A 22,104-nucleotide genomic window follows, 5' to 3' on the forward strand; every position below is an offset into this window, starting at 1 on the left:
TGCAAGGAAGGATCCTCCCGTGACAAGGTGCATTGGTGCTTAGCATGTGAAAGAAGAAATGTTTTACAGGAGAAAAACAATAGGTAAATGGTTAAGCGCGAGATAGACCGGGACCGAGGTTGCAGAAGGGAAGCATTATGATAAAAAAGAAAAAGGAAAATATTACAATTTCTAGACTAGTCTTTATACAAAGAGAAGAATCACACTATTCTATTTTGAGGTGTCATTTCCTTGATAACTACAATTGTAGCCAAAACAAACATCACTGGTTTATTTTGTGTATCAAGGCAGTTTATGCTGCAAACTTTAGGTCTGTTGTTTGTATCTGGACCTTGATTAGTCCTGTGAATCCCAAGAGGCAAACTAGGTTTGATTGTAGAAATTTGCAGGACTTATCACGGTCCAGACATAGAAATGGCATTCAAATAGCTTTGAGAATGCAAACAAACTAGTAAAACCCATGTTGACTAGAATAGTAACAATAAACACTTGGTATGAAGACTTCAAGCTACCACAATAGTAGCTTAAAAGACTAGTTTGCTTCCAGTGTCTTTTGATCATATTGCAGCACTGCACACAGGGGTGAGCTATAGAACTACTGAGAAGCATATAGTCCTGGGCACTTTTCCTCCTACAGCCACAATAAATATTACAGCAGAAAAACTGTTCAATGGTGCAGCATCACAAGTAAACTGCGTTTCCCTATGGTTACCTTTACCTGGAAGATCTTTAACATCAATGCATCCCAAGAAACGTAGGGCGTCCTTGTAGTATGAGGCGTGGTTGCCAATGGTCTGGTAGTATTTGCTGGAAAGGTCATAGAAGCGACTGTGCACTGAGGTTACACCTGCCAAGTTCTTCAGCATCTCATCCACCTCCTCAATTAGCTCCTATCAGCAGGGATAACATATTGACTCGAGAACAAGAGCAAACAACTACTAAGAACAGGTCTACAATACTCCAATTATCTTATCCCATGCAAACAACGAGAATAGACAACAGTCAAGCAGGAGCTAATTACCTCTAAATGTAGTGCTCTTATGATGGTATGTTTCGTAGATTCAGTGACTATTGACAGTTCCCCAGTTACCACCTGGAAATCCTGAGAAAATATCTAAAATACCAGTTTTCTTTGTTAGGCATGTTTTAGTTCACCCTGCTTTCAGTAGCCAAAGAAAGGAAGTGAAAGATGGCCTACCTCTCAGCCATTTTGTATTGAAAAATAGCATAGCATGTGTACATTAACCCCAAACGGCTTCCCAGAAAAGGTAGGGCACATGACATCTGGATTTATGAATAATACCAACACTTGAAAAGCACAGGTCTTCCACTTTTCTGACTGCAATTCAAAATAGTGATTTGTCTTTGGGCCGAGCGGAATCTCGTCTCCGATAGCTGTCTAACTTATGGGGAAGGAGAATGGGCCCGAGGACTCTGAGCAGGGTGTTCCCTTCCTCTGTGACTATGTGTCTGTCCCTGGCTCTGTTCGATCAGATTGTCCTCCGGTTCCACCTTCCATGGCTGGATCGTTTTGCCACAGAGCACTCGGCCCTTCTTCCTCGGTTTTGCAGCCTCGTTCCCTCCTGGTTGGCCTGCACGATCAGCGCTTTCTCTGTTCCGTGGTCACTGGGGCTCCTGTTTGCCTTTCCTCCGTTTGCTTTCATTCCCCGGGTCCTCCGGAAGATTCAGTTGGACCGGGCGGAGGTTCTTCTGGTACCGGAGTGGTCCCGTCAGCCTTGGTTTCCCCTGCTTCTGACCTGGTCTGTGAGCCCCCATTGGCGTTTCCCCTGTGTCCCTCCCCTCTGCGGGCTCCTCTTCTCAGAGTGGCCTCCCTGCACCGCCTCCGGCTGGGGGTTTGGCACTTGAAAGGTTGAGTTTGTTGGGGCAGTGTTGCTCTGTTGAGGTTGCCCAGTGCATCCACTTGTCTCGGCGTCCTTCCACCTTGAAGTCCTACTACCGTCATCGGAGGAACTGCTCACCCTGGTGTCTAGGGAAGGGTCTCTTCTTCCTCCTGTGAGGCTGCTGGACTTCTTGCGGGATGGGTTTGTCCTGAGGCTCGCTGTCTCTTCGCTCCGAGCGCAGTGGGCTGCCATTCTTGCATTTCGGGGTTTCTCTGTCTCTTCTGTCTCCCCTTTGGTGGCTTGCCTTTTGCGGAGTTTTTTTATTCAGCGCATGTCTCTTGCTCTCCTGTGCCGGCCTGGTATCTTCCTCTGGTTCTCCAGGCCTTGACGGACCCCCTTTCGAACCTTTGATCTCGGTGGACCTTAAGTTCCTTTCTGCTAAGGTTCTTTTTTTGGTGGCCATTACTTCTGGGCGGCAGGTTGGTGAGCTTGGTGCTTTGATGGCTTCGCCCCTTTTTTGCGTTTCTGCTCTGACAAGGTCATTCTCCGTCCCAGTCAGTTTTTTCTGCCCAAGGTTTTGTCCTCTTTCCACTTTCAGGAGGATATTGTTCTCCTTGTTTTTTTTCCAGACCCGGCCACTCCGGAGGAGTTGGTCCTCCATTCTTTGGATGTGCTGAGGGCCCTTCACATCTATTTGGAGCGGACCTGTGGTTTCCGGAAGGTTGATTCATTGTTTGTCACCTACGGCCTCTCTGGGAGGGGTCTTCGTCCTTTCTTGTCCACCTTGACTCGTTGGGTCACGGGTGCTGTTGTTTCGGCCTACGAGTCCGCCCACTGTCCTCGCCCTCCTTCGGTTCAGTGTCAGTCGACCAGGAGTGTCTCCTCCTCCTGGGCCACGTTCAAGGAGGCCTCCTTGAGGGACATTTGTAATGCTACCACATGGGCTTCTCCCCATACTTTTGTTTCCCATTATCGCCTTCAGTTGGGGATGGCGGCCTTAGCTGCCTTTGGCGCTCATGTTTTTGTCTGCTGTACATGGTTTATGATTTGTACTGCTTTGTTTGGATTAAATGGGCCTGTTTTCTTACAATCACTGTGTGCTTGGGTATGGGCTCACTGTTAAGGAATGGGACGGGAAGACAGGACGAGGCGGTAATGCCTGGTTACTCACCGGTAATATTCATTAGTCCGAGTCCTAGTCTTCCCGTCCCATTCCTGAGCCCTTCCCTCCCTCCCTGGTTTTTGTCTTTGGTGATTGTTTTCTTTGGTATTCTCAGGATGTTTTGTGACGCACTTCCCCCTTTATGGTCACCGGAAGGTGGCGCCATATTGGGGGAATTGCGAAAAGCTCTGCTAGGTAGTAGGTTTCTGTGGAGCAGACTAGCTGCTCACTGTTTAGGAATGGGGCGGGAAGACCAAGACTCGGAGTAATGAATATTAGCGGTGATTAACCGGGTAGTCTCAGAGACTTCTCAAAGAAAGATCCAATAAAGTGAAGACTTTGATTAACAGCCGAATCTTTTTAGGATTTACGTAAATACTTACGATGTGAAAAATATTGCAAATGAATTGTTGTTAGAGGGCTACCTCATTCGGGTCTAGGTTTTGAACGGGCAAGATATGAAGGTACACACCGAGTAGACACAATTAGGGAGGTCACTACAGAGATCCTCTCTGAACACCACTCAAACAGGGTTTGGGGTAACTGGAAGGTACAGTCAAGATAAAGCAAAACACACCGGGCTCCTTGCTCCCCTTTATGCAATCCTTGATTAGTTCTTGATGCTTTTCTGACCGGAATATAAATGTAGGCATTTTAGTGACTACAATGCTAACCTGTCCCCTGGATGCAACGCCTCCAGAATTGTGGCACAGTGATCAAGTTAAAGTGTCCACAATGACACAGATTCCGGTCCTGTGGGTCTAAAACAGATCCGATGCTACTGATCTATGAGCTGAACCCATAAGTAAAGATTTCTGCAACTCAGACTACAAAAAAAGAGGCACCCATTCCCCAAACATCAGGGGCATCTGGACTTATTTAGAATCCTACACCGTTAAACATGTAGCTCTATTTTCAAAATAAAAAGCAAAGGAGTTTTGGACTCAAACTCCACTTTTGAAGGCATAAAAGACTATGGAGAACAAAAGCATTAGATACCGTTATCCAACAGGAGAAGGAAGAGGGTACCCCATGGTCTTTCAGACCACCACACATCATGGTTCTTTCCGCAATTGCTCTACTGCATGGAGGTAACGATCTTTCCCCTGAAGAGCTTGGATATATATTTTGGAGCCAATGTTGCAGATTGTAGAATTCCAAGAACTAAGATAATTTACCCCATGGCAAGAAAAATTGGTTAACAAAAGTGTGAATAAAGTATTGAGAGTTTAGATTCTCTCACTTGTGCAACACCTCTTCCTGCCAATTGTGCCTTTCAACAACCAGGTCTGTGAGACGTATTCGGATAGGTCTGATGAGACAGGCCTGGTTTTACGAATATAAACACATGGGTCTCCAGCACCAAATGATTGTCTCTTATTGGCCATCAAAGTTGGCACACATTCACCTCGTACTAAATCCCATAGTTATGGTCTTCCGAGTCCAGTTGGTGGCAGTCTAATATAATGGATAAAACAATTCCCTTACAGGCCAGCACAATCAGTTATTTGCTTTCTTTTGACATACTACTGTTTTGGGAATTAGTATAAATCCCATTCCTGCTCTGTCTCGAACAGCTGCGTTGTTTAGTCTGGGGGGCAAGGCACCTTTATTTCTGCCTGAGTTTGTCCTCTTGGATAAATTTAAATATGGATTTAATTTTAGACCATCTGTTAGTCATACCTGACTGGTGCAGCTATATGTGGTGCTATGATCATTAGCAATGTCATGTTCCCAATGCTATTCTGTAAAGCATTAATCTTACTGTTCCGTTTTTCATAAGCTTTTGATGGGATGATGGCCATATGGACAGGAAAGGGGAGAGAGATTTGGAGAGATCAGATTGGTGGACTATGGGGAAAGCAGAAGACGAGAGGAAACAAATACAAAATACATACAATCGCTAATGGTGGTGAAAGAAGGCAAGCCAGATGCAACCAACCTGTACAGAATGGAGGCTGACGAGGTGAAAAGTTCAAGAACCAAGTGAAATAACCTGAAATGTGGGGCTTCCTGGCCCAATGTAAAGGTTATGGGTTTTCTTTTAGTCTAATGTGAATTTCAGACTCTGGGGCACGTCAATGACACTCCAGTCTAGTAGGTCGCAAGATTACATTAATTTAGCTCTCCAACCCGGTTTGACGCAAGAATGAGCTCACTCTCTATTTCAAACACCAAGTTAAGGAATGGGCGTCATACAAAATTAAGCTCTTACATCCTTCCTAGGAAGCTTTTTGTAAACAAATTTTTTTTTTAATTCTTCACTCAAAATGATTCTTATGCTGTGCACTGACTCAGTACTTTTGTATGGCATTTGTGCTTGAAAGGTTAGGATACTTGAGTTGAATAAATAATCTGAGGCCACTACAATATAAAAACAAAATACAGGTTTTTACAGTCCCTGGCATAGACTTGCACTTCCGAAAGACCAACCCATTGAACAACCAGAAATTGTTTGACAGAGTTTTCAGCTAACAGCTACCATATCTCCCACGTCTTACTCACTTTTGTGGTCTGCAGGTCCCCGATATTCAACTTCAAGGCCCCAATGGCGGTTTTACAAAGAATGACAGCCTCATCGCTGCTTTTCACCTTAAAATGAAAAAAAATGCCTAGTGACAAAAGGCCCACAATTGGTCTCATACTAAGTCAGTCTATGCCCACAAGACCGCACAAGCTGCATCCATTAAATAAGACCAAGAAAAAATAAGACTAGAGGCGCAGCCATCAAAAGGCATAAAAGAAATAAAAATGGAGTATGGCTAAAGTGAATATGCTGGCATTACAAGGAACAGATAAAAATAACATTTTACTTGTGCCTCTTTAAAAACCTATGTTTGCTGTTGTGCTGAAATCATCTGCAAATAGGATGATTTGAGACTCACAAGATAACCTACCCTCTCAACAGACACCATACTCTTATTCAGACAGAAATCAGCTCCGAAAGTTATTGGATGTCGCCTCGGTCTCAGAAACTCATTTTGTGCAGCAATCCCCTCACTCATAAATCCTATTCTAATCACAGCAACATAAACAGCATTTTACTTTCGATAATACACTATTTCACTATCTGCATCATCCCATGCAATATATGGCCATCCCTTCTTTTGAGAATTCAGATATGAAAATCTTTGTTTTGCCCCCCGTCACATACAAATTTGTGATCTTGGCTTTAAGGTGGTGCTCATCATCATTTATTTGATGTAGGAACATCAGCTCTTTTCTGCAAAGGGACCACAAAATTTGTTTATTTCCTTCTTGACATTTCATGTGAGAGTTAGCCTGAAAGATTCACAGAAAAATTTAAAATAATTTGAAGTGAACAAATTTACCATTTGAAGACAGCATTAGAAATTGAATTATAACATCCTTTTCTAGATCCTAAAGTATGAATTGTATTGGATGTCCTCCTTCTGGGGTCACGCATTATGCACTCACAGCTTTTATTAACTACTAATATACAAGCGAAAGGCTTTTTTAAACATAATGTCTACCTGTGGACATACATTAACAAAAAATAGTTATTCCAAACTCACTGCTGGTCCGATGCTTCGGTAATAACAGTGTATGTGTTAACACTCTCGCCACAATGCCTCCTTTTCAGAAGCTCACAATGAAGGGAAAGCAAAGGAGATGTTATGCAGCGCAAAGAAGGGCAATGAGAATAGACTACCTACTAAGAGAGTTAAAAGAAGACACTCAGAGGGTGTCTGAAATGAACCACATTCATGTATATGCATCTAAATGGAATCTAACGTCAACAACCTACTTGCACAGGTCTATAAAAACGGACTGCAAACTTGAAAATGCCCCACACACACCCACAGATTCCATATAAATGCAAACATACCATTAGCATATATATTTTTTAAAAAACAGTACACAATAGGTCTCCGTTCTCAAGAATAGAACTTAAAACAAACTTTTTCACGAGTCTTTTCCAGAAAGGTGAGGGCCTCTGCAGGGTCTAGATTGAAAAAGAGAGAGAAGAAACATGTTCAACATCTCTATAGCACAGTTTATTTTCTTGAAGAATTGACCACCATTATTCAGCACTACATAAAGCGCAACCTGAATTTCTTCTACAAGATGAGGTGGCAAGTTGAGGCAACACCAGACATTAAACTATTTCTAATTAGGAGTGCCAGGTTTGGGGAACATTAACAGAGGACAAAATAGCACATATTAGTAGGTTGGGGGGGGGGTGAGAGAAGTAGCAAGAAAGAAAGTTAGAGAAGCAATAAGAGAGAACGAGAGAAGATTCTGTTCCAAGGGTGAGCATGTCTCTAGGGAGACGTCAATCATGGCTGCATCAATAGAGAAATAAGTGCATACATGGAGCAGAGTGCACATAGGTTAAGGGCTCGTGATGCAGTATAAAGACTAAGGGCACACAGCAATACATTACACAATATTTAAAGTAAATGGTTCCTATGTGCTATAGAACAGCAACTACTGCTCCAATAATAGGTCACAAAAAATAACAAAAAGGAAGTTTTTTTCCCCCACAGTCCACTGACTCACCGGTCATCTGTCGCACCACATGGAGAATGATTTCAACCAGCGACAGAGGATTCACCCTGTTATGTAGAAAAAGTTAATGTAAATCAATAATTTTACTAACTAACTCTTAAAACTATGACCATATTCATAGCAGCAACTTCCTTACCTGTGCTCAAAATCATTGATAAAATTCTCATATAACTGCAAAATAAGGAGGAGAAAGGTCAGTTCATAATTCTTCTACAGAGAAACAAAACATTACTTATGAATTTCTCTCCATGTGGAGCAGCAGAAAACAGTATATAGGCAACCAAAGGCATGTGCAGCTTCCAGGGTCACAAATTATTTATACCACAAGGACAGCAGGAGAACTTTTTCATTCTGCATTCCCCCATTTTATGGAAGCCACAGTTTACAGCAATTGGCAATAGCAAAGAACTTGGCTAGTTCCTGATATTCTTATAAAGAAAGCAACTGCTGATACACTTTTATCACAAAGCACAATCAATGCAAGAGCTAAAATATGACACATTACGCACAAAAGTACAAGATGCTACAAAGCTCCACAAAGTAGGCACCTTAGATGAGAGATGTTTTAGACACACAAACCAAGATAGTATATGTAACCACATGGCATGTACAACAGATCCAGAGTGCACCTTTCAAAACCTGTCCAAAGACAAAATCCAGCCCATATCTGCAGTCAAGCCTGGGCACTGGCCACAAGTATAATTAAAGTCACTGTGCACCGTGACAAGCAGAGTGGAATACTAGGCATATATACAACAACAAAAAAAAAAAGAATCTGCTTTGTCAAGATTAATGAAACCCTTGGGTCTGCACTAATGGAAAATAATTTACAGTGTGTTCAAAGTTACTGGCCAGGAGCAAAGGTTGCACATCGCGAACATTAAAGTTTATAAGATACTATCTACAGCACTTTGTTACAGAAACAGTAATGTGTGGAGAGGAACGTTAGAAACAGTATTAAGACTGCATAGAACATAAATACAATTATTCTAGATGTGGAACTATCAGAGAGACAGTCCATGCTCTTGCTCTTGCTATGGCCCCTACCAAGCAGACAGTGTGCAAGCCCACTAGGAGCAAAGTGCCTCGCAAGCAACTAGCTTCCATAACTTCCTACAAGAGTGCCCCTGCCATCGGTGGCATCAAAAAGCCTCACCGCCATTACCCTACCTCTACATTTCTCCATCAGGAAGTTATACCTTCCGGTGGGACAAGGTGGGTTGGCAATGACTAATTTTGAGCACTATTTCTTGGCAGCTCAGCTGCAATGGATAGCCAGACGGCTAGCATCGGGACACCTACTGGATATCGCCTCTCTGCAACCTCGCAAGGCCCTCCATGACTTGCATCAAATGTTTTACCTGTGCAGCAAGCCCAGGAAAGTGGACTCCTTGATACTTTCAATAGCATTCAGATGCTATCACAGAAGCTTATACATCACTCGCACTCCAACCCTACAAAAACCATCTTCAAACTGGTGCAAAAACTTCAAAACTGCGGCAATCTAGCCTCCTGCATTACCTCCACACAGCAATGCGAGGATCTCGCCACCTTCTTTATCGAAAAGGTGAGGAAAATCTACAGTGCCTTCTCACAGGACTCCTCCGATCCCACTAAGTCCTCCAACCCTTCTATCAAAGGCACCAGGCTATCACTTCTACCCGATATCTCCCATGGTGATCTAGCCAAACTCTGTAGAAAAGTTAAGTCCGGCTCCCCGTCAGATCCCATGAGACCGGTTCAATTCATTGAGTCTTTGGACTTCTTCCTCTCCTCATTGGCCACGCTTCTAAATCTCTCCTTCTCTTCGGCAGTGGTCCCTACCTGTTGGAAACAAGCTTGGGTCACCCCATTATTAAAAAGCCGACCTTAGACCTCACAAAGTCGGAAAACTTTAGGCCCATCTCGCTGCTCCCCTGGGTGTCTAAGCCAGCAGAAGCTCACGCAAATAATGTCCTGTCACATCACATGGCCCAAAATAACATCTTAGACCCATCTCAGAATGGGTTCAGGCCAGGTCACAGTACCGAGTCTGCCCTTTTGTCCACCACTGAACATCTTCGGAAGATATTAGATGCCGGTCAGAGTGCTGCGCTGATTCTGCTTGATCTCAGCGCAGCCTTTGACACGGTTTCCCATAACATCCTGCTTAGACGCCTGGAAGCTATAGGGATTAGTGATCTGGCCCTCGACTGGTTCCGTTCTTTTTTGACGGACAGATCCTTCCGAGTCTCAGCTCCTCCGTTCATTTCCCGGTCTCACTCCATAGGCCAAGGAGTCCCCCAGGGCTCTGCACTCAGTCCTTCCCTTTTTAACCTTTACGTGCACCCTCTTTCGGCTGTGGCCAGAGAGTGGGACCTCACGCTGGTGTTGTACGCCGACGACACTCAGCTTGTCATCACCCTCACTGAGGGCTCCTCAATCTCAGCCACGAGATTTAGGGATGGCCTGGCTGCAGTTGCTCAGTGGATGACAGGCAACTGCTTACAGCTGAACGCAGGGAAAACGGAGGTGCTGCTCCTCGGAAAAAACGCCAGCTGTTGGAGCGACCACTGGTGGCCTTCCTTGCTGGGCCCCATCCCACCACCAAAAACTCTGGTAAAAAACCTGGGGGTTTGGCTGGACTCCTCACTGAGTTACCAAACCCACACAAAAAAAGTGGCGCCTACCTGTGTGGGCCTGCTGAGAAGCCTTAATCCTATACTTGGCTTCTTTGATTCCAAAACGCGCCAGCTCATAATCCAATCCATAATCCTCTCTCGGTTGGATTACGCCAGTGTCCTCCTTTTAGGTGCCAACAAAGCAGAAATAGCAAGGCTACAAAGGGTACAGAATTCAGCGGCTAGGGCTGTAGTGGGTCTTCCCAGGAGGTGCTCCGTTAGAGCTACCATACAAAGACTTCACTGGCTCCCGGTTGAATCTAGAATTCACTTCAAGACCCTCACCACTGCTTTTAAAATTCTCAAAACTGAAGGCCCTGAACTCCTTCGACCGCTTTTAGTACCTTACACTCCACAACGCAACCTGCGGTCCTTAGGTCAACATCTGGTAGTTGTTCCTCGAACGAAACTCTGCCGTGTTGGGGGCCGCTCCTTCAGAGTTTTGGGAGCGAAACTCTGGAATTCCCTGCCACCTAACATTCGCTGCCTGGACAATCTGTCCGCCTTCAGGAAGGCAATTAAAACCCATCTGTTTCCACCGTCCTAAGCCATTTGTATCTTTCTCCCCCTCCAATCAGTTGGTTATTTTATGGTTCTCAGTGCCGGGACGCCTCGTTGCTGGGGCAGCTGTCGCGCTCAAACTCATAACATACATTACGCCCCTGCTATCCCTTTACTAGGATCTCCAAAGGGTGGGTCGTACGTCACGGCGGTAGAGTTACGTAGTTGGGAGGCTGTGGGCATTCATGACACAGGAGACCTTTTTAGAGATGGCGCCTTAATTCCCTATGCAGATCTTATTTCAGAAGGCGGGCTTCCATCGGGCCAGTTCCTTATGCACCAACTCTTAGTTAGCCTCACTTTCAGTTAGATGGGTCAATTTAGCCACAGAACCACCCACACATCACTTGTTGCAATATCTACATGTTATGGGCACAGGTGGCCACTTGACACACTGGTTCGCCTCCTCACTCCACCAACGCCCCTAATTATCACTAACCCCCTGAGGCAAAGCTAGGGAGGATGACGTGGGGTGTGCCCTATCTGAAAAAGAATGGATGGCTATACTAGAAAGTCCTACAAGTGTCCCTCGCAACCAGCGCTTCTGGCAGATCCAATATTTTATTCTCCACCGCGCATACCTTCCCCCTGCACAGATAAATAAGTTCTTCCATAGAGACGACTCTGAATGCCCCAGGTGTCACGTGCCCAAAGCAATCTCCTACATATGCTCTGGCATTGCCCTACCCTAGAGGAATACTGGACAGGAGTGGCGGCCTCCTTGGCCCGCTGTACTAAGCATGTGGTTCCCTTCCACTGGAGGTGTATGCATTACATCTTTTTAAAAGGAGCAAGAAGCACAAGGCTACTGCACGTTTCTTAGACCTGGGCTTCATCACACCGAAGGGTCTGATCAATAAAAGATGGAAAACTCCGGCAGCACTTTATGCGTTAGCCTGGCACTGTTCTATGCTCAACTGGGCCAAGGCAGAGGGTACGGCACTGCAGAGGAAAGACTTACTGGGACTCAGCAAGCTCCCTCTTGCCACAGAATGGGGGGCTATGGTGATAGAATTGCTTAATTCAGCTCTACCCGCAGCAACCACGCAAGAGGAGACGGAGGTCGCTTCAGCTCCGAGAGGGCTCTCCACACTCTCTAATGCGTAGCCATAATGGGAGCTGCCTTATACAATCCTCACGCCCAGTAGACCCATGGTATCTTCATGCACTACACAAGCAGTAATTTAGCCGTAGCTACATTTCAGGGCATTGGGTCACGGGTGGTTACTCCTTCCCATAATTAAGTTATTTTGTCCTCATTATGTTGCATCCTCCAGCCATTGTTCATTACTCCATCGTTCATTACTACTCAACATCACGCATAGTGGGGCATCACAATCCACAGCGCTGTGATCATACATTCATTAACACTTCATCTTAAGTGTTCTGACATTATGGACAACCCAACTGCCCATACCCGTCGCAGTGATCCCATGCTACTGTGGCTAATGCCAAGGATTTATCTGCTACAGAATCCTCACCTGGCATTTGTGGCTAGTGGTCTATTGTTATGCTCTACTGTTGAAATATAAATGTCAATAAAAAAAGCTTTCAAAAAAAAAAAAGCCTTGCCGCCATCAAACCAGGACCATCTCTCGCTCCGCAAGGTCTGCCAGTACCAGAAGTCCACAGAACTGCTCATCCGCAAACTGCTGTCAGATATCACGCACGATTTCAAGACAGACCTGCGCTTTCAGAGCTCAGCTGTCATGGTCCTGCATGAAGCCAGCAAGACCTACCTGGTCAGGCTCTTAGAAAACACCAACGTGTGCACCATCCATTCCAAGAAGGTCACCATCATGCTCAAGGGCTCCTAAAGCCAACAAGCATTGGCATAGCCAATAGGTCTCGCCTTTGGGACCGATTAAGTGTTTGGCCATGTAGCACATTATCCTGGGTTCTACAACGTCTACAGTTAAGAGTCCGTTTTATTGTGTAGGAGGTGGCAGTGTATACCTCACACATTGAGGGGGACTCCCACTTCGTGCTGGTCAATGGGCACAGGCTTGCCTGCTTACCATGTGTTAGTGCACCTCCTACAGAGTTGTGTGTATTTAGCAAGTCTCAGGACTGAAAAACAGAGCAGGGGGAGCTTTAATGCCAATGTGCAAAGTGCACACAGAGTAATAGTTCTCTGCAACGAACGCCGAACTATCTCCCAAACAACAAACACAAGGAAAACTGTACAAAAGGAAAATGTTTCGTACAGACACATCCAATAAAAACAATATATAATCTGAGGTCTTGGAAGCCACCACATCTTTTGATAAAAGCTCTGCTGAAAAGACAAGCCACTTTAAAAAGAAAATGACGAATTGGAGAGCAGGAAAAAACAGCGTTATCTTGTACGGCCTCTGATTGGATGACTTCGGTTGACTTCTCTTCAGGATACGAAACTTATGAAGATGCAGCCATGAATCATGACAAGAAGTGGCAGAGCATTCAGAGAGGGGGCAACAATGCCAGAATCCAGTCCCAGTTTGCGGTGGTGGGTGGTCACTAATCAGCAGAACCCGAACACGAGGAAGAGGGCTGACATATGTGCAGCGAAATAAAAACATGCTCACAGGTAAGGTAAAACCCTCTTTCCGTCTACCTGGAGCTTCTGTAATTAGCGGCACTCTAGAAACAGACGTGCTAATGGCTCAGTGTTGGCAGGACACTGCTATCCAGTACCTTGCTTCTATTTTACAAACCATTCATTTGGTGCATCAGTCTAGTTGGACCAATTAAAGCAAAGTAAGACTACAACTCCCAGAAATCACTGCTATGTTAATTAAAATGAGTCGGCTTGAAGTGAAATGTCAACACTACTTGGAAGTCTAAATCAGACATGAAAAAGTGCGGGAGAAAAGTTCTGGCTGGTGTCTTACCTATGCCCAGGCTCAGCAGATGGCTGCCGCTCTATCCACAGGCGAGCCAGTGCCCTGAGGACAACTCACAGGCTGACGTCTTTGCATAAACAGGTGTTAAGTTCTGGGTTCCTACTCTGTTCTTCTGTAGAACACGACTAATGCTCGCATGGGAGGCCAGAGACAAAGCCTCACAAGGTGTCTCTATCCATGGCCGTCATCGATCAAAAAATAAGGGCTTCGTAGCCGAGCTCTTGGGATGTCTGATGTCAATTGGGAGTAAAGCCGCCAGATCACTCCATGTCACAAGGGCACTCAGCTCCCAACCTATTCTTTTGCAAATTTGTTTTCAAGTGTGCTAATTCGCTTCAAAAGTACCAGATACTACAAATCCCAGAAAGCATTTCTTAGTTGAAAGCTCCGGCATGAGTACGCGGGGCTCCCGACCCACTGTGTGAGACATAAAAAAAAATAGGACTTTTTATAATTTCGGAAGTTTTAATGTATTTTCTTAGACTATAGCAGAATGCGAAAGGAACACAATACAGGCCCCTTTCTGCTCGTTATGGTCAAAATCCCATTTGACGGGTGCACAGCGGCCTGTAAACAGCTATTCGTAGAGGAAAGAAGTTGGAATCATTGTGCTAAGCAACGTGCTCGGCAAAAACAATTTAGGTGCCAGAGTTGGATCGGAATAAACACAGGAGCCGAGCTTCAGGATAATAATGTAGAACAAATGCAAACACCCCCGATCTTCAGTGACGTGTCATGTCACCTGCGCCATTTTATTGTTATTTTCGGTCTGATCAGGTGTTCAACGCAGCAATTAATCAGTACTTACTCCATGCTCCAATGAGGGAGAAACACGTGAAGGCGAAGTAAAACCCATATGCACTGACCAATGAAAAGCAAAATAAGAAAACTAAAGCATGCTGGCGCTGTTAAATAAATAAAGGCGAACGGCAAGAGCTGCTCGATGCTGCTTGGGAGGTGTGTTCTTTGCAGGCAAAACAAGAAAGACAAAGCGTGGCCACGAAACTGAAAGCGACCGCGCAGCGTTTAATTAGTAACATGCAACACAACTTCAAAAGGTAATAATAAAAAAAAGCAAATGCTCATTTTGGAATAGTTGTAGTTTTATCAGCTGAAGCTGCCTAGAGCTCAGAAGGCGGCGCGCACCTGTCAACACTATTGCGGCTCTCTCGGACAGGAACATGCTTCGAGGCACATACCTTGTGCGTGAGGCCTGCTACATACAAGTTGCATTCTATGAAGAACTGACGACAAAAGGGATGGCCTCAAGATATGCTGAGAGTGACGAGGCATAATGTTTATTCATATCTTGCGTGCTCCATGGCAATAGGCGAGGCGGCAAGATGTGGCATGAAAGCTGTCAGCACAGAACTGCCGCAGAACAAGCAGTCATTTTGCTAGTACGCCGGGATTCGGGATTTTAATGTTCCTATCTCTCAAGTAACTGTCTCCCTCAGCTGTGTGTCTCAAATCTCCCCTTATTGCCCAAATGTTAGATCCGAAATGAGGCTAATGGTCGAGAACTGTATCAGAGATGACAAGTTTTACTAGGAGAGGTGTAAGCTGATCACTTAGTCCTTATGTTACCTTTGCATTGCATATTGCTAAGCAGCTACTGTGCGATAAATGAGATTATTTCGTGATAAACACATCGCAAGTAAACACAATACACAAGTTTAATAATGATACATGCCAGGATAGCGGTGTTGAGGCGATTACTTAATTACTTGCCAAGCTAGGAAGAAAGAGGCAGTTGTAATGTAGTCTTACCCAACCCTCCTTCGAAATTGCCTTTAAACTATAGATCCCAGTCAAGCTGCACTTCGACCCTCAAGAAAAACCCATTGCCATCTAGGAGGTCACCCTGGTCGAACTAGTCAGGCATTCACAGGAGCTACAGACAGCTCTTCCGGGTTGAAATAGACAATGGACTTACCAATTGGGCACAACAGCAAAGTTTTTTTTTTTTTTTTAAAGTGAAAGAAGTTAAAGTGACACGGCCGCAAAAGTGATCTCGATGCACTTAAGCTAAGATACATTAAGCAATTCTGGAGTAGTACGCAAATGGTTTGTACCACTAGGAAAAAAAGGCATATTTTTCTGTTGTGTTCACTCCCCGCACCTCTTCAAGCTAAGTTGTCAGATTTGCTGCTCCCCGTTAAAATAAAGAGCTTTACTGTCCCCTGGTGGCTGATCCATAAGGTGGGTGCCACTAGCCTTATTAACATCATACCACTGCAGTGAGCTATACAGTAACAAACTCCGTCACCCCTAAAAATAAGGTTTGCAACTCCCAGATGCCCTTCAAAGATGAACCGCGTGAAACATGAAGCTTCACACCTAATTAAAAAGCCGCTTTTGAAGCCCGTGGAGTGACGCATCAGCGTCATTACCGAAAAAGTGAAAGTGATCGCGCGATGCGCTTAATGAGCATGACGAGGAAAGCCAGATGGTGCCAGCACGTGTAACCGCAAGCTCTAGGCCGCCACAAGCAAAATCGTGTGGTAGCATTTTCTGGAGCCACACACTAAATGTCTCGCAGAGCAGCGCATGCGCTGGCTCAGCAAGCCCTAAAAACGACCTGTTGCTACACATTAGGGCCGCCTACTTAATTCTTGAAAAGCTCTTCAAATAGCTTCATTATCGAGGCCATGCCCGCCCATGCTTCAGCGCCAGGATACCCTTCCGGGTAATAACGTGTGATACAAACACTCATAACTATGGGTCTAATATAGGGATCTAATGTTGGCATAGGATGAGGGTTTCTAATGTGTAAACATGTTGGGATAAGTAATAACTGTGCGATGTTCTATTTGGATATCAACTTCATTCACTATTAGTCCAGAAAAAGTTACATTTTTTCCACAAGCACGCATCTGCAGGTTCTTTACTCTGTTCGTTTTACCCTTGGAGGGTCCCAGTTAAGGGCAGAATTATTGTTTCCCAGTCTATGTTCTCTCTACACCTCCATACACATACACACACACACACACACACACACCTACCTACCTACCTACCTAACTACCTCCAGGGCTGCTGCCTCCTAGACAGTTCCCTCCTCAGAGCAGCTAAGCAGCCTTAGACCACAGTCAGGAGTGAGCACAGTGCTCACCACTAGCAATACTACCTGTCTGGGAACTGCCGAATATCCCTGTGGGTTATCCCTCCTGGCATTCCCACTGTTCCTGGTGTGACGTTTTTTATTGTATTGGAGGTACAGCTAATGATGGGAGAGAGCACCTAGATCATGGGTCCTTAAGGAAGCAGGGACTGGGGACAAAGTACAGGGGTAATCCAGAGAAGAATCAAAGGTCTTGTCTCAGGACTTATCCTGGTGATCATTGGTGAAAATATGGCAACAGTAAACTACAATAAAAATTTGCCACTGTCCTTCTCAGGACAACACAGAACGACATTGCTGATAGAGCATTTAAGTGCTTTTCATGACAGATGCTTCCTGGACAACCTTTTTTCCATGTTTCTTTTATCTGCTCAAGACTATTTGAAAGGATTGATCTCATTAGTGCAATTGTTGTGGGTGGGATCCACCAGTGTAAAAGAAAGCCCAGCCCATTTTCCAATGTGGTGCATCTAAGCGAGTTCAGCCCCCGGAGGGCTCCCAAATATTGTTGAACAGATGTATTCCTGTAATTGGTTTATGATCTAACTTTTTTTCCACCACACCCAACACTGCTGTTGGAGGTAAATAGCCCAGGCCACCCGCGTCACGAACTATAAACCCTAGATATCTCTTAGAAATGTGCATCGCTGGTTCACTTGTAAACTATAATCTCCAGAAAATTTACCCTAAAACAGGAACAAATTAATCAAACAAAAACAGTCGTATTATTCAATCTTCTGCAGTGCACCAGTTAGTAAGCATCAGTGGAAACATAAGATCACTAGACAAGCTGATACCCTAAATAATGCAGTTACATGTTTCACTTCGTTAATGATTTTAGCAGATTCTTCGGGACTAAAAATGTTTGAGTATCAATCATGCAAAAAATGGACCGAAATTAAAATGTGTGCCCACCACACAACAGAAATACAGTGATCACAGCTGTGATCGAATCAAATCTTCACTACAACAACTTTCAGCTCATATATGCAAGATAAACAAAGGCCACTTGGGCTGTCTGTAGAGTTGACCCATGCATAAATGCAGCAAGTGACCGGTACAAGCGTACAAAGCCACTTTGGGGTAAAGCAGATTCGTCGACACATGCCTCGACATTAAAGGACCTACACGAGTCCAACCAGATGAAAAGAAGGAAAGTGAATACCTTAACGTCTGTTAGTGATAGTGTGCATACACAAAAAATATTTTTGAATTAACAAATGATGCGGTTAATTGATAGAGTTAGACCAGAACATTTCAATAGAACTGGAAACTTGTGGGCCTGCAATACTTCTAAATTGATTGTGGATACTGTGAGGAATTCAATCAGGACTTACATAGCTATACTAAGTAGGGAAGCATGTAATAGAAAGATTAAGTAGTTTGCCTCCACCATTAATTATGATAGTCAGGATCCAGTACACTCACATGACAATATATTTCTCAGAGGGGTCTGAGAAAGTTAAAGTCGAGTCAAGTCACGGTGAGGTCCACCTTCACCAACTGAAAAACTAAGGAAGCTCACCCGTTTCCCTCGTTGTTACATGTCCACACAGGCTTTTACACCATAAATCCTTTAAAAACTTGCAAACTTAAGACTATAATAAGCCCAATTTTCACAATCCTCAAGATGATTCACCCTCAACCCATAAAAGAGACCTATGGTGATGTCAGAGTCAATGAAAGCTGAAGTAAAGACTTAACAGACCATCAAGCCACAGTAGAACTAATGATTCTGATATACAAAGTGTCATATTCCTTGAGTACGACCAGAACCATCAGTCTGCATGCCACCATAAAGATTGGCTATAGGTAATTTTGTTTGCAATTACCAGATACCCCCTGCTTTATTCAATAACTACTATGGGACATAGAGGTGAATTGAATGCATGTCGTAGAGAGAACAAGGTTAAATGCCAGTGTATTGGTAGTGTTTCATCCTGCTATCACTGTGACACTCACCTTGATAAGTCCATCTCCTTTGGCAAAGTGTGGGTCCTGCACAAACTCGAGCAGCAGCAGAGTCAGCTGGTGCCACAGTCTGCAACGGTAAGGAGCAACAGTGAGTTCACACCAACAGTGAGGACCTTAGCAAACAGTAAGCGAACAGTCATCAGGAATGACCTCAGCAAATAGTCAGCAAGCAAGCTCCATAAACAACAAGCACAACGCAACATGAGGACCTGAGCAAACAAATTAGCACAAAGCAATCCCTGGCGAAGTTACTCGATCATAACAGGGTGCAAAATGCCTAAAGTAATACCCAGGAATCATTTTTTGCGTTCGATAGGACATACCAAGGAAACACTGTTTGCGTTCGAAGGAGAAAGGGCCTTTCTGCCTATATTGTACTCTATACAAGTAACAAATCTGAGACTCTTTTCTACAAGCTTCTACCCGCCTCCCCTTACATAACATAACTACATAACATGGTAAGGTAAGTATACTTGTAAAGCGCACTGTTACTCCATCTCGGAGTGTCCTGGCGCTGTATACCGCTGGGGAACCCGTCCTGGCTTTCCCTGTGAGATGGTCCCTCCTGGGCACCTCCAAGGTGAAGCCAGGCATCCCCGGCGCTGATGGGGCCGTTGTGGAGATTAAGCAAGCTATTGCCCAGAGTTGCAGAGTGGAACCCATGGTTAGCGTAGGCACCTCGGCGAGACTTATCGCATCCGCGGACATTGACCCAAGACCCTGCCGCGTCGGGAATTGAACCCTGGTCCCGGGCCGATCTCTGCTTCAGGGTCTGCCGCTTCTAACCAGTGAGCCACACTTCTCCACGTAGAGTGCTAATGGAACAGGACTACTTTCCTATCACCAAAAAATGATTGACTTTTCCTCCCTGTTTAGCTGGAAAACTGAAGGCAAGATGAGCATTTATATAGGGCTTTTTCAGCATCAGACAGACAATAAACAGGACTTCATTTCATTAAGTTTGCAGAAATTGATGAAAACAGAACTGTTTGGTTCCAGCAGAACCTTTAGTGAAACAGCTGAGCCACGAGAGTGGTTTTAGCAATCTCGGAAATATAGCCCCAAAGAAAATAAATCTTTAAATGTCATGGAGAGAGATTTTGCATGCGTAATTAGTTAACCAGTCAGAAAGAACGGGGCTGCTGCAATGACACCGTTACAGCCATAAATCAGTTTACCCTGATAGCCAGTTTTGCCAATTAAAGGGAGCACGCCTTAAATTATCTTTCTTTAGTTAATCAAAATGATCTTTTAAAAAAAAACAATGAAAAATCGTGATGAAGTTTAAAGACTGCAGACAGTTTTGTCCTACGGTCATGCATTTTTTTTTAACAAGACCTTCAAATGTCATTTTGCTAATGCATACACTTCATATATATTCACTCGATGGATGGCAATCTAAAGATTCAATACTGAAAAAACGGTAAATTCACATGTAACACACATTATGGGCATAGTATCTTGGTTCTGAATGGACGTTGCAGAGAACATCTACTCATAAAACACAAATGTAGATATTAAATTAGTGCTCAAAGCCAGTTGTAATTTCTCACTAAAAGCTAACTGAGATAAGAAGCCAGTGGCCTTGATCCTCATTTGGGAACGTAGGCAATAGACAGTTAGTACAGTATGTGCTTATTTGTATTAACTTGAAAAATTCATCAAATGTTTTACAGTAAATAATTTCCTCTGTAAGAGCGAGTCAAAGTAAGAAAAGAAATATGGTATAGCTATATCGAAAACCTGTGTATATTACTCATCAGAACTCTCGCATGACAGGGCTGGTATATTAAGTTCCCTAACCAGAGCCAAACTCTGACAAAATGTGCCCCATAATTAGGAAAAATAATAGTTCATATGAGGCCAATCGACCCTAGTAATAATACATTTAAACCAAATGAACATCAATCCTGTATCCTATGGTATACGGCAATCTTTTGAGCAAATAAAGGGAGGGACACATATGAACATTGTAAGACAAGTAATTTATTTCACAATATTCAAAAATATAGATCCTGTGCTCCCAAGTAAGTGAAAAGATGTGTGCTGTAGTGAGCGAAAGAAAGTTTATAAAAACATACATCGCATTGACAACATAAAAACACCTTATACACAATTTACACAAATCAAAGGACTTTGGTTGTAATAGGGTTGACAGCGTTTCGATCTCAAATATTCAAAACCATCATCAGGACAGGTGTGTGAGCACCTGATATCTTAAAAGTAAAACAAAGATAAAGCATGATTCAAAAATAGTCACAAGAAAAATTGCCAGCTTGCAGTGTACTTTAAAAAATTGTGTAGTAGGAGGTTTTCCTGTATACAATATGATACAGGATCGATGTTTATTTGGATTTAAAGTATCATTACTAGGATCTATTGGCCTCATATGAACTATTGCTTTTACTAAATTATCTACTACCCCAGGTTCTAGTATTGGGGTCGCCTTGCTATGTATACATAATGAGGCCCATGACACATGTAAACTGTTTACATTCAGATACCCTGGTATATTCAGACTCTTAGTGCAAACAAAGAAGCAATAGCAGACTCCAAGTGCCGCACTAACCTGTGTGTGTTCCCCAGTAGTAGGTGATGTGTGTGTCAGTTGGTGATCGGTGTGCACAGTTAGCTCCTGCAACCGACGTTGAAGGGTGCAACCCACCAGGCCGGGAAACAGAACTGTGAGAACAATGGAGCGGTGCACTCCCAGAATGGTAGAACGTTAATGAAGAAGCTCGATCAGTGTCTGCTGAACGGTTAGCTAACACTCTGTGACCATCTATTCAGGTAATTTCCTGCTGGCCCTTATCAAGGAGGCCCACGCGTCTTCACAGTCATCATACTGAGTGACGCTTTCCGGACCTTATGAACCCACTAGTGACACTTTCATCCTATACATTTCTTGCCCTGACGAAGTTCATTTCATGAACGAAACTAGTTGGCTGATGTATTTTTCTATGCATTTGGATTTGCCAAAATAAAGATTGTTTCAACAAAGACACTGATCGAGCTTCTTTATTAACGTTACATCATTCTGGGAGCGCACCGCTCCATTGTTCCCACTATATTCGGACTCTTGTATAATTATAAAGGTGGCAAAATCAGAGCCTTGCTACAAGCCAAACCCTTCCATAATCTGTTATATATAGCTCTGATACAGTCTAGCGTTCATTTCAATTTCTAAATCTGATCACTCACTGTTATGACGTAGCAGCAGCTCATAGTGGAGAAGTGTGGCTCAATGGTTAGAGCGGCAGACCCTGATGCAGAGGTCTAGCCCGGGTCCAGGGTTCAATTCCCCGCCTCGGCAGGTCTTGGGCTCAAAATTCCACGTACCTGATAATTCTCGCCTCGGTGCCTATTC

The 22,104-nt window shown here is 44.1% G+C and overlaps 1 protein-coding gene across 1 annotated transcript in view; it reads right to left on the minus strand.

Moving 5' to 3' along the window:
• The window catches only part of PSMD13 (proteasome 26S subunit, non-ATPase 13), an 85,808-nt gene that overhangs the window by 62,468 nt on the left and 1,236 nt on the right, over positions 1–22,104 (minus strand). Inside the window, exons 2-7 of the mRNA XM_078681281.1 lie at positions 18,726–18,804; positions 7,673–7,707; positions 7,528–7,583; positions 6,927–6,970; positions 5,509–5,595; positions 719–890 (exon numbers count right to left, since the gene is read on the minus strand). Of these exons, the coding sequence (XP_078537407.1) occupies positions 719–890; positions 5,509–5,595; positions 6,927–6,970; positions 7,528–7,583; positions 7,673–7,707; positions 18,726–18,804 (473 nt within the window). The remainder of the gene's footprint in view (positions 1–718; positions 891–5,508; positions 5,596–6,926; positions 6,971–7,527; positions 7,584–7,672; positions 7,708–18,725; positions 18,805–22,104) is intronic.

Source organism: Lissotriton helveticus, chromosome 3_1 (assembly GCF_964261635.1).
Source record: "Lissotriton helveticus chromosome 3_1, aLisHel1.1, whole genome shotgun sequence".
Taxonomy (NCBI): Eukaryota; Metazoa; Chordata; class Amphibia; order Caudata; family Salamandridae; genus Lissotriton; species Lissotriton helveticus.